Here is a 13,673-nt window from a genome sequence, read left to right as displayed (position 1 = left end):
ATAGTTTAGTCTGCGGAAGAGAAGAATGAGGGGGGATTTGATAGCTGCTTTCAACTACTTGATAGGGGTTTCCAAAGAGGATGGATCTAGACTGTTCTCAATGGTAGAAGAGGACAGGACAAGGAGTACTGGTCTCAAGTTGCAGTGGGAGAGGTTTAGGTTGGATATTAGGAAAAACTTTTCACTAGGAGGGTGATGAAACACTGGAATGCATTACCTAGGGAGGTGGTGGAATCTTCTTCCTTAGAAGTTTTTAAGGTCAGGCTTGACAAAGCCCTGGCTGTGATGATTTAATTGGGGATCAGTCCTGCTTTGAGCAGGGGGTTGGACTAGATGACCTCCTGAGGTCCCTTCCAACCCTGATATTCTGTGATTCTATGACTCTTGGCAATGCGCTGCACATAGTGGATGGATTTGCAGCACTGGACTCCCAAACTGCAGTGGAGTCATAGGAGGCCTGCAGATCCGTGTTTTGGCACCAGTCTACCCTGCTACAGAGTACATCAATAAAAAAGGCTACTTCTGTATGGTTATGCAAGCATTGGTGGATCACTGGAGACGTTCCACTGATGAGAGTGTTGGCTGGTAAGGGAACGTGCATGACACATCTTTAAGAACACCGGACTGTTCAGAAAGCAATGTCAGGGATATTCTTTCCTGACTGGCAGATTACCATTGACAATATTGAAATGCCATTAACAATCCTGGGAGACCCAGCCTACCAGTTCCTCACCTGGCTCAGGTGTACACTGGCCACTTTAACAGCACCAAGTTAAAATTCAACTACCAGCTTAGCAGGTGCAGAATGACAGTTGAATGTGCTTTTGGTAGATTGAAGGAACGCTGGCGTTGCTTACTCACAAGATTGGCCCTCCATGAGAAAAATATCCCCGTGGTCATAACTGCCTGCTGTATCCTGCATAATGTCTGTGAAGCAAGGGGGGGAAGTTGCTGCTGGGGTGGAGGGCAGAGGTGGAGCAGCTGTCTGCTGAGTTTGAATAGCTAGATGGAAGGGCTATTAGAAAAGCGTAATGCAGAGCTATACAGCTAGGGAGGCTTTGAAAGAGCACTTTAACAGTGAACCACAGTAATGTGTTTTGGTGTACTGTGATCTACCTGCCCCTGCTGTTTTGGAGCCTGTCAGGAATTGTGTGGTGTCTGGTGTACCTCTATGAACATAACACTGTCAATGCACCTGTTAATGTTGTGGTGTTTGCTGTACATTTATGATTATTACACTGTTTGTCATTGAGCTTCTGAGTTGTCTCAGACTACAATAACCCGGGGTGCTTTCAGTACCACCAGCCATTCTGGAGCATGTGTGTGAAGTAATCAAGAGGAATTATTTTCCAAACACTAGAATTATACAGAGTAATGAAAACACTGCAAAAGAAATTCTGTGCAAGTTAAAAGCAAATACATTAAAAAAAATCATAAATTTATGGAAACGGAGCTTAAGAAGGGGAAAGAACATTCATGTCTATTTTAGTTACGTACAGAAACCATGGCTCTCCCATGTCAGTAAAGGTGAAGCTGTGGTTGTCCTTAATGTTCCCTGGTATGGAATGGTAAGAGGTAGGGATGTGGCCTCTGATGCCATGTGGAATGCTGGCTGGGGGGGGGCGGTATGTGTGTAGGGAGGTGCTATAATGGAGTTCTCCATGGACTGCAAAGGGAGGTGAGCCCATGATTGTTGAACCTGTAGGTCCACAAGAGTCTGCAGCATCTGTGTTTTGCTGCTGGAGAAGCCCCATTACATACTGGTGCATCTCCCTCTCCTTGGCCTGCTGGGACCCTGGGGCCTTTCTCCTCTCCGTTCTTTCCATCTCCCTGGAGACTGCAGCATTCATGCTCCAGGCCCTCTGCTCACTGTCGTCTGCAGCACTGGCATGCGGGCTCTTACTGAACATGTCTTCCCAAGTCCTCCTCTTTCTCCTCCTTATCTGGCTCAGGCATTCCACAGATGTGGAGGGGGAACCCCTTAAGGCTGCAAGGCAGCAGCTACAGATTAAATGCACAGAGGTACCATTGTCAGTAAAGATTCAGAACTCCCTTCCCTTACTCCCCTGAAGTTTTAAATAAGACATGCTGATTGACGCTTCAGAATGCTCGTGCATGGCACCACTCTTAGCCCCAACCCTGGTGTGTAAGGCCTGCCAGGGGCAAGGGAAATGAGGGACTTGCTCAGTTGCATGAAACTGAGTAGAGGGCCATGGGAGTGGCACCATTTCCACAGGCGGTGGTGGTTTTTGATGATATCTCACTCCTGAGGGTGACAAAGGAACAGAGCACAGCTGCTGCTTGGGTCCCAAAGCATTGCCCATATGCCACTAGCCTGTATATTGCAACTGTGCCTGCCAAAATTATCACCAACTGGCGCAGGGAAGTATCCCACTGCAGAGGAAGAAATAAGGCCGCTATCCCTAGAAACCTTTGGAAGAGGATTGCAGAGTACCTCCATGAAAGTTTCATCGAGATCTGTCAGTAGCTGTGTCCTGTTGAGTTGGGGGATGCCGTAAGTATATCAATGTAATGGGAAATACATTTACACACTTACCCGAGATTCCATCCCTTGCATCAGGGTCATCCATGTTCAACTGCCAGGACTGACCGGACTGCAGTGGCATCCCAAACAGGTCCTGGCTTGCGGCATAGCTGAACCCACCAGTCGTATGTCCCCGTCCTCTGCTACCTTCTTGTCCTCGTGGTGATTCAGGCTCCTCAGATGTATCCACAGTGGACTGTGGGGTGGTAGTGGGGTCTCTGCCAAGTATGGTATCCTGCTCTCTGTAAAAGTGGCAGGTCTGCGACTCGACACCAATCAACTGTTGGTCTCCCTGGCCTTCTGATCTGTCTGCCTCCGTTCCTTTGCTTTCATGCAGCACTGCTGCTAGTCCGTGTCCTGTCCCTTCTCCGCAATCCCTGGGCAATCTGCTTATAGGTGTCCACGTTTCTGTGGCTGGTCTGGAGCTGTGCCTGCACGACTTCTCCTCGCAGGCCCAGAAGATCTAATATCTCCTGTGTACTCCAGCCAGGTGTGTCTGGAGCCAGCATGGTCAGCTGGGCCGTTGCACACAACAGTGGAGAGCAGCTAGGTGTGCCTGGCCAAGCTGGACAATCAGGAATTTGCAGAGATTCAAAGGCGGGTGGGGAGAGCTTCTGGTCTCCATGATACCTGGGCAGTGAAGTTCACAGTTATGACCAGAGTGGGCAGTGTTGGACATTGCAGGACAGCTGCTGGAGGACTGTGAGGGTTGACATAGGTAACGCAGTGTCTGTATTCATGCTAGGTTTACCTCAGTACATCAACCACAGCTCACCTCTGCTCGGGGAGGTTGTATTACTGTGTCACCATAATGGGGTCCCTACATGAGTGGGAGATGAATTTAAGCATAGACACATGCCCAACACATGCCTTCTGTCAACCTCACTTTTGTACTGTAGACCAGGCCTCAGAAGAATGGAGACCTCCCTAGCACCCTAAAGGAAACACTGTTGTTAAAGCCCCTGCAAGCTAAAATGTGAATGAAAATGATTCACTGAAATACTTCAAGTACCTTTTATAAGTGTTTTGTGTCAGTTCAGTAAAGTGTGACCATTAAAACATTGATTTATGCAGTTGAGCCCACTGTGAAATTTGTCACATTGCTTCATGAAAAATGAGGCTTTACCTATAGTGAAAAACAAGGCAGCTTTTATTTGTATTAATGTAGAGCCTTAAATATGCATGTTGCTTATGAATTAGTTGGAGAACTGTTTGAAGAAAGACACTCTTTCCCTGCCTTCCACATCTCCCCAGAAAAATTGAGTGTCTTGCCTCTGAACCATTCCAACCTTGCCTGGCCTCAAGCTAGAATTTCAGACTTGGATTTCCCGTTGTGGAGGCATGACACTCTGCCGGTAGACTACTAAATTGGCCAGACAGCTTATTTAAGAGAACCTAACTTTTTCTTGCAGGGATTTTTTGTGTGCTGCGTTGGGAGGAGTGTGTTAAATGGGTCAGTAGTGGTAGAGGGAAACTACCTATTATGGTTCTGATGCTGCAGTTTGTGGTGGGCTGTTGTGCCTGCATCCAGTAAATTTCAGCATTAAGGCCTGCATGAGATGCAGTTGCTGGATTCAAATATCAGGTTTGTCCTCTAAGGGGCAGACACATTAACAAGTAACCTCTAAGAGTACAATAGCCAAAATTCTTACTAAAATATTCTTTGCAGTTTGTGCACTTGACAGCAGTTCTGTTGTTTCACTGAATTGTCAGCAGGGGAGAAACTAACTGAACATCAAAACTACTTAAACATTGAGGAAGAACCCGTGAGGGTGGACAGGAAGAAAATAAATTGCATGATCTGAATCTTTTTTCTAGCTAGAAAAAGGAATTCAGTTAGTAAATTACAAAGAATTCTTAGTGGATAGTGTCCTTTTAAATCAAGTATTTGTATAGTGAAGCATTAATAGACTGTAAGTAAATGAGGCTTATGCTGAGTAGTGTTTAACCTAGTCTCTGTCGTTTCTGTAGGATCACATGGTCCTTTGTTACCCTTACCAAGCCGGTACCGAATGGGATCTCGGGATACTCCAGAGCTTGTTGCTTACCCACTACCCCAGGCTTCCTCCTCTTACATGCATGGTGGAAACCCTTCTGGCTCAGTTGTTATGGTTAGTGGGTTGCATCAGCTAAAGATGAACTGTTCGAGGGTCTTCAACCTGTTCTGCTTGTACGGAAATATTGAAAAGGTAAAACATATTTTATTAGGAACTTGGAAGCTGCTACTAAACCCAACTCCGTCTATCTAATGTTGGAATTTAAGGGCTGCGAACAGCTTATTTTCTAGGCAGAGTTATTGATACCAGGGAAAACTTTAAGTTGGCATGTAACAACTTTCCAGAAGAACTTGCAAAATTCTTACAGTAATGGTTTCCTTTGAACTGCATTGTCACTTATTCCTGAACTATTTTAGGTAAAATTTATGAAGACTATTCCAGGCACAGCATTGGTAGAAATGGGTGATGAGTATGCTGTGGAAAGAGCTGTCACACATCTCAACAATGTCAAGTTATTTGGGAAGAGGCTTAATGTCTGGTAAATATGCAATTTATCACACTGGCAGTTCACTTTCAGGTGTGCATTGACTGCAAAATCTCAGCTCCCTATTGCTACAACAACTGATTGACACTTCACAAAAATTTTCAAATAATTCAATTGGAATAAGAATCTAAGGTGGTAAATAACAGTTACAAAATGGGGCATCAAAAAGGTTTTTGGATATTCAAGCTGTAAATCTGTGAGATATAAACCAGATGTACATGCACTATGCAGTTTTTAACAGTACAACACACACCTTGGTAAACATACTTGACTTAACGTACAAAGACAATAGCTAACTTTGACAGTCATTAATGAAAATTTTTTGTATTGCCATATCTGTGAACCCTTCTCCAAGCATTAAACAAGGGAATCAATACTTTTTTCACATTGCTGCAAGTGCGTGTCATCTGTTCTTCTTGCCTTGAGACTCCTTATATTAAAAGTATGATTATGAACAGCTTCAGTCGGAATGGGGGGTGTTTCTTAACTATGTATCTTTAAATCTCAGTGTGTCCAAGCAGCACTCAGTAGTTCCCAGTCAGATATTTGAGCTGGAGGATGGTACAAGTAGTTACAAGGATTTTGCCATGAGCAAGAATAATCGCTTCACCAGTGCTGGCCAGGCATCCAAGAATATAATCCAGCCACCTTCTTGCGTGCTACATTATTATAATGTACCCCTGTGTGTGACTGAAGAAACCTTCGTAAAGGTAGGAAATCCAAAACTATGGTTGCATACATTGGTACTGAGAATTACACAGTCCTTCCCTGTACTTTGAATAAGGAACAGTTGTGGTAACTGAATGGTAACAGTACTGATGTTTAAGATGGAGCCCATTAAATGCTATATATGAACAGAGGCCCCTGTATTTTTGCAGTGCTTAGCATTGCTCCCTTTATGGAAAATCTATCCAGTTGAGCTGTGAAAAGATCTTTGTACTTCTGTCTCCTGAACCTGGAAATATGGCAACTTTAACAAACAAAATGTGAGAAGCAAGAGCCAGAAACGAAGACCTTAGTGCATGGTGGTTTGAAGGGTAGGGTGGGGAAAGGAGAGATGGTAGTGAAGATAAAAAATGACTGTAGATTACAAGGGATGGCTGAGAAGTTAACTTGGGATTTCCTAATTTTTTGTAATGGTTGCTCAGTCATTTCTTATCTTTCCGTACCTCAGAGCTACCTCCATGCTTCATGTGGGTAATTGTGCAAATATTTAGCCATGCTATAAATGGTTTAAAATATTTATTTTGGTAGTTTTGTTTAAAATTCCGACTACCTTATTGTGCCTCAAATAAGGTTGGCAAGCCAGTCAATTGGCCTGTCAAATAATGTCAATTGAGCACCTATTTGACTATGGTCAGATATTTCAGTAGGAATGCCCTGATGTAGGGGGTGGCCTGCCTTTTCAATTGCATCGTGGTACCATCTGTTAGCAAGTGTATCTAAATGTCTTGATCACACACTTTATTGCATGCTAATGCCATCTGTTTGGGGGAAAAGGTGAACTAACTGAAAGTTAAGCATCTTGATTGGCTGGAATCTTCTAGAACAAACAATGTGTGTGTGTGCTTGTACATACACAAATATTGGTCAAATAGTCTGTCTTTCTTGCTTTGTATACCTAGCCACCAGCGTACATGCTGGTTGACAGAGCACAATAAATAAGTTCAGACCTGGTCCCTGCCCCAAAGAGTTTACAATCTAACCTGACTAGATGAGCATACAGAAATTAACTCTGAAGGGAATGATGGGGGAAGAGGAGGGCTCAGTCATTAGACCTCCTCCCAACACAGAAGATTTAATTTCATTTTTTTTTCTTTTGTAACTATTCATTTTGAAATGTTAATTTAACATTTGCTAGAATTTGCTGAAATTATTTCAGTTTACAGAACTTCATTTCATTGGGTTTCACATTTTTCTGAGTTCAAATAATTCAGTTAAGTAATCTTTTATTGTAATTAGGCATAAGTATCTAAAGGTTAAGCCTATTGAAGACCATAAAGTCTCTTTTATTACTATAGTTATTGTTCTAATAAATTAGTGCTTTAAAATATTTGACTCTTTTTGACAATATTTAACCTGTTGTTTTTGGACAGGTCAAATGCCCAACCCTAGCCTCTATCTAACTTAATATTTTATTATATTCTGGTAGTGCACAGAAACCCCAATAAGGACTGGCCCCATTGTACTACCTACAGTACAAACTGAGGTAGATGCAGTCTCTTGTCACAAAGACTACATCTACACTGGAATAAAAGACCCATAGCATGGCTGCAGCTGGCCTGGATCAGTTGACTCAGGCTTGTGGGGCTAAAAATTTTGAGTGTAGACATTTTTAGCCCCGCAGCCCAAGCCCCATAGCCCAAGTCAGCTGACCTGGACCAGCTGCGGGTATTTAATTACTGTGTAGACGCACCCAGAGAGCTTACAATCTAAGCATGTTATAATTTTCCTGAATAACTTGTCTTAAAAATTACTGGAAATTCTCTCTAGGCTGAATGCTTTTTGTTTTGGGTGCCTGTCCTCCCAGATAGTCAGCAAGTAGCATTTCGTGTTAGAAAATGTTAATTTTCCCAAGTTTCTTACACATCTTTTACAGCAGAAGGGATCTTAATTTTTTTTCCTTCAATGTGCTGTTCCACTTAAAAATGCAGAGAATACTACCCTAAATAAAATTCAACTCTCGTTGGTCGAATACAAGAGTTTCTAAGCTAAGTGTCATTAGTCACTTCTTCAGAATTTGGGAATAGGCATTTCAATCTTAACCTTGGTCATATTTTCATCTCTTCTTTTATTCCTGTGGCAGTTGTGTGATGACCATGAAGTTCTCACTTTCATCAAATATAAAGTGTTTGATCCAAAACGTAAGTAAATATTTGTTTTTTAGATAAAGTTCATGTTTTAAAATTACTTGTTCTGGGAGCAAGAAGGTCTGATTCTCTTATTCTTCCAGCTTCTGCCAAAACGCTCTCTGGTCTGCTGGAATGGGAATGCAAGACAGATGCAGTGGAGGCTCTCACTGTACTTAATCACTACCAGATAAGAGTCCCAAGTAAGTCATTCTATTTAAGACTTTTTACAATAAATTGCTGTTCAAAAAATGTATTTCCCTCTGATTTCCCCCACCACCCTTTCATATTATATCTTTTCTTTAAGAAGTGTCTCAGATGCAAATAATACTGTGAAATCTGCAGCTTGAAAAAATAAAGATGTCCTTGTGATTTTCCTTCATTGTGCTCCAGTGACAAGGTTCCTAACATGTATTCCTATGCTGAGAGCTTTCCAAATAATGAGTGCCAAGATTTCAGTTGACTACAGGAATGCTGACAAAAATGGAGGTCCTTTAGAGTCTAGTTGGAAAAACTCGTAATATCTGTATAGGGATGGAATATGCTCAAAGGGTTGAGAACCACTGGATGCTCAAACTGATTTCCTATCACAAAGTTTGTTTTTGTCTATAGCCATGCTCTCAGAAAGGGAATAAATAAAACTATTGTAGTCAAAATAAAATCTACTGTCTGACTTAATACAGCATTCTTAAATTCCCCAAATGAAAATAAATGGAGAAATCTAACCTGTATATTCTCTGATAACCCCAGAACTCAAATATTGGCCGATTTAATGACATCTAAAAATTTAATTCGTTACACCAGTGAGGGGCTTTCATTCAGTTTGGGATTGTAAATATACAGCCTGCTGCTCTAAACAAATAATTCTTATGCAGGTTTCACCTCTTCTAAGTAAGAAATCATGGGGCCAAATAAATCCAGTTTCGTTTCAAACTGATAGGAAATGAGACTGGAGTTACCTGTATTTCTGTTTAAAATAGTGGGCCAGATTTCTGTGGAGGTCTGGAGTAACTATTAAAGCAAATAGAAATGTTCCAGGTCTCATGGATGTGAGATCGCAATCCGGCCCCGTATCTAAGGTTATTTTAGTTACAATTCTTATTGAAGCTAAAAGAGGAGGAAGTATCTTCCCTGCCATTCTAACAGTTTGAGGCAGTTGTTGCTAATGGAAATGAGGGTTTCAGAAATTATGAGTAATGCACTTTTCATTCTTTGGTATCTATTTTTCTGGGAGACCTAATGGATAGGAAGGAGGGGGAAGAAAAATTTCCTCTGTCCTTTCATAATACAGAATCAACAAACTAAGGGAAAGACCTTGTTTTGGTTCAAGGTCAACAAAATAATATTAAAACTTGAAGCATTGACCAACACATACTAAACTAGTATTACCCAAGGTGGGCTTCTCCACTGGGAACAAAGCCCACATGACCTCCCAGAGCTGTAAGAGTGCTCTACTGTAACAGCCCTCAGCAGCCTCTGGCAAAGAGAGAGGAGAGATGGTTTGACACCTCGCTTTCCCAGAGAGACAAGAGTTTTCTTGGTCAGGCAAGGATGAAATTGTGCATCCAATTTCCCATTCTACCTTTGACAGCAGTTTCACTTTTCTCCTGCTTGTCACTTTCATTGAACATCCACCTTCTCTTGGCTTAGAAATCACCTTTTTAAATGTTGCTCTCATAAATCCTCCAGTGGAGGCCGTTAATAATGGGGGCACTTTTTACTACATACTAGTCAATTTTATTGGATGCTGTGTGTATATGTGATCTAAACTATCATTTTATATGGTAGTCTAGAAAATGCCACCATTCTATAAATAAGCTTTGTTTATTAGAGAACCTATGCCTGGAGGCTTTGGAGTGCCTGAAAAATTAAAACAAAAAAACCCCCAAAACACACCCCTGCTAAGCATGTCAGGAAACATATGCTCCTTAACTGACAAAATTGTATACAAGAAAGCTTATACCGAATATTTAATTTTGCCCTTGTTTCTCACAGATGGCTCTAATCCTTATACCTTGAAGCTTTGCTTCTCTACTTCATCCCATTTATAGAGAGAAGAAGAAAGCATGTTAGGCGCTACATTCATCTTGATTTGCAAGTTTGAAACTACATTTCATTCAGAAGCTCTGAAGTTGTTGCTCTAATGTTGCCTTGTCTCCACTAAATTCGAAGATCTCCTATCTTGTTTTATAATAAATGGATGTTTCTTCATAAATACAGAACAAATCTTCTCTCCTTGCTTCTGAAGAGTACATTTGTTATAAACTTACTACGAAAAGTTTGTTTTTCACTAAATTGTAATTAGTACCTACAAGTATTCAACCGCCTTGTAGGCTGCTTATGCACGGATACTGTGTACTGTTCCAAACCTTAAATCTGCAATTGTTTTAATCCAAGAATGAAGTATATTTGCATTTTCAATAATGTTTAAAGGATTAGCAAGTATTTTTCCATTGTAGACAGATTCCATTGGCAGATAGATTCTACATGAAATAGTTCTGTTTCTGGTTACATGTTTAGGTAACTAAGTATGTTGCAATTATTAATACTAAAAATAAGTTTGTATTTATAAAATGTTTTCATTAGGTTAACATTGCGCACATACTGGATTTTGAGTAGCATAGACGTACCTGATTTATATTTCAAAAAAGCTAGCAAAGAAGACCATTATTAAGTCAATTTATATAGTGTGCACTCAAATTTACTTAAAATGGAGATGGTTTTTAAAAACCATTTTCCGTTTGCATTGGCATGATACCATCTATTACTAGTCCATTCTTGGGTATCTTTTTTAAATTAAAGTTTCAAGCCTCAGTCAATGTGTTCATCTTCATTTACTTCATATGAATTTAAATTCTCAGTGTTCCTGGAATCCTCGTGTATCTTAAGGTTTTCTTATACTGCCGTAATTTATTAAAAGGTAGAAGTTTGATCCTGGCAAAATAGATTGACATTGGAGGAAATAAATGGGTTTTTCCCCTTGTAAGAGTATTTAACAAAACATGTCACATCTGGGAGACTGTTCTTAATTCACAGTTGGTATCCTTGTCCATATTGTTTATTTTCTTATGTCTGATTGAAGACTACCTTTTGTCATGGACCAGGAAAGGAATTATCTTTCCACTTGCACTAGTGTAATCAGGTATAACTCAGTTGAATTCAATGGAATTATGTGGTCTAAAATTAATTAGATCAGAATTGGGCCAGTTTTTCTCTGCCAGCTGGGAGAAAATGTTTTCCACTTCCCAATGTGTAGCAGTGTACCTTCTCCAGTCACACCCTAATGTTGTCATTTTATGTAACCATAGAAGTTAAATGGGAACGACCTATTGATTGGATCCTCCATTTAGTCTGTCTGCCAGTGCAGGATTATTCATGCAGTACACTTCCTAGTGTTTTGTGCAAACAGTGAGTGTTCCACCTTTCCCTACAGATGAATTCTGCAGCTTAAAGGATCTTCTTGTCAGTCTGCATTTATTGATATTCAGATTAAATTTTCCCCATTCTTAATATTAGGTTAGTTACACCATATGTCATGCCTTGCTGGCCACGAAACCAATAAAATATTTGGCAGCATTTGTACCTAGGTCTAAATATTCCAGCCCTTCCAGTAAAAGGTGCAGCCCACTCCATAAAAGTCCTTGGTTCCTCTTCTATCAGCCTGTCCAGCCAGTAGAAACCTGTTCCTTTCTCATAGTATTCCCTTTAAGAGTTGTTTTAGTTTGCATTTACTATTGGTATCAATATAGTTCTAGCAGTTGAGATAGTTTGTAGTTTAATATTAGAATAGTGATGCCACTTGATGGGGTTTATGAGGTTTTCAGGATGAATTACCGTAAAGCATTCAGGTTTTAAAAAATGCACCTTATATAATGGTAAAATGACCTCAGTGAACCACCATGTCTAGGTGAGAAGCATCTTCCCCCCAGCTATTCAGCCTGGAGTGAGAGAGAAAAGGAGAGCAGCCTCAAATTGGTTAGTCTCTAAGGTGCCACAAGTACTCCTTTTCTTTTTGCGAATACAGACTAACACGGCTGCCACTCTGAAACCTGTCAGAGGATGTTGTGTCAACTAGCAATCCCTGCACCCAAAATATCTGAGCAGTCTGTGCCTACAGGTATGTTTACACTTCAGTCAGAGGTGTGACTGCAGCACGTGTAGGTCAGAACTAGCTTGGGTATGTCTATATGAGCTGCACTCAGATTGCAGTGTAAACAGTACCCTAAGTCAGGAGGGGATCTGAAATCCGAATGCAATTCTTCTTTTGAGTGTCATCTGGTCCATCAGCAAGCTGAGAATCAGTTTGATTCCTTATTGCCATTTTGCCATACAACTAAACTGATGCACAGTGGGCACTCCCTGAGCCTGAAACAAGAAGTGCATCTATCAGAGATGGTCTCCTTATTCCACACACAGGAGTTCTAGATCATGTGTGGTCTGTTTTTTTTTTTTTGAACGGAGACAAAATAATGAGATGGTGGCAGGAGGGGGAGTTACGACAGGAGAGATTAAGATCTGTACAGAACATGAAGATGTTCTTGGCAGTCTCCTGTTCTGTCACATACTTGTTAGGTTAGATAAACTGAAGCACTGATGTCTTGCTGTAATTTTCCTGCCTTTTTTCACAAGACTTATGTCCAAAATAGTGAACTTTGCCATACAAAAGACATTTTTAAACCATCCACACTCTCGTTGTAAAACACCCACTACTGTGTGTTTCAATGTAGAAGTGAAGGATGGTGCTTTTAAAATCAAGGTTCAGCTATAGACACATTATTGGAGGGGAAAAATAAAATATTGACAGAGAGGAGTTCATCCTGTTTAAGATAATTCCCTTACGATAAAAACAAAACCATACTCTAATCCTTGAGATGTTTTCTTTACATGCAAGGATTAAGAAGGTTTAGGGGTCTTTGACTTCCCTGTGCTGTCATCAAGTTGTAGCTAGGGTTAATAATTTGAGGAGGGAGTTAAAATATGCTGATAGGAAGGAACGATATGATTGAATGTAGTGTCACTGAGTGTCATTTGGGCGGTTTCGGCCTGTGATTGGCTGAACGCCTCCCTGGTTATAATTAAATGTAATTTTCTCCTCTTCCTGCTCTGTGAGTTTTATTCCTTGTCTGGTAACGTTTATTTTATTTGAATCTATTATGTCTGAGCAGGAGGCATTCACACTCCCTCCTACGCAACGGAGCTCTTAAACATAGCAACACCAACACATGCGTTACTTTTTGAACCATTTTCCCGCCCTGGGAAGTGCTTAGAACATCTCTTGCTTTATTAATCCTTTGCACAAAACATAAATTATCCTCACATCTGCATCCACATTTCCTTCCATTAGCACAGGGGTTCTCAAACTGGGGGTCGGGACCCCTCAGGGGGTCGCAAGGTTATTACCTGCAGGGAGTGGGGGGGGGAGGGTGTCGTGAGCTGTCAACCTCCACCCCAGCCCTGCTTTGCCTCCACCATTTATAATATATATATTAAATATTATTTAAATATATTAAATATATTAAAAAGTGTTTTTAATTTATAAGGGGGGTCACACTCAGAGGCTTGCTATGTGAAAGGGGTCACTAGTAAAAAAGTTTGAGAAACACTGCTTTAGCACTTCACTCTCCTGTTTGTGTTGTAAGCAACATATGGGATGTTTGTTCTGAGCCACCGTTTGAAGAAGTGATGTAATGATCTGGAGAAGTAGAGAAGATTTGCTTTCTGTTCTCCTGACTTTGGCC

The 13,673-nt window shown here is 40.9% G+C and overlaps 1 protein-coding gene across 1 annotated transcript in view; it reads left to right on the top strand.

Annotated features, from left to right (window-relative positions):
* HNRNPLL (heterogeneous nuclear ribonucleoprotein L like) overlaps positions 1-13,032 on the top strand; it is a 40,331-nt gene extending 27,299 nt beyond the window's left edge. The window contains exons 8-13 of the mRNA XM_048842250.2: positions 4,517-4,734; positions 4,959-5,080; positions 5,595-5,796; positions 7,893-7,950; positions 8,040-8,138; positions 9,931-13,032. Coding sequence (XP_048698207.1) covers positions 4,517-4,734; positions 4,959-5,080; positions 5,595-5,796; positions 7,893-7,950; positions 8,040-8,138; positions 9,931-9,986 — 755 coding nt within the window. The 3' untranslated portion in view covers positions 9,987-13,032. The remainder of the gene's footprint in view (positions 1-4,516; positions 4,735-4,958; positions 5,081-5,594; positions 5,797-7,892; positions 7,951-8,039; positions 8,139-9,930) is intronic.
* The last annotated feature ends 641 nt before the right edge of the window (positions 13,033-13,673 follow it).

This window comes from Caretta caretta, chromosome 3, assembly GCF_965140235.1.
Source record: "Caretta caretta isolate rCarCar2 chromosome 3, rCarCar1.hap1, whole genome shotgun sequence".
Taxonomy (NCBI): domain Eukaryota; kingdom Metazoa; phylum Chordata; order Testudines; family Cheloniidae; genus Caretta; species Caretta caretta.
Note: the sequence above shows the minus strand (reverse complement) of the source record. Positions and strands in the feature narration are given on the sequence as shown.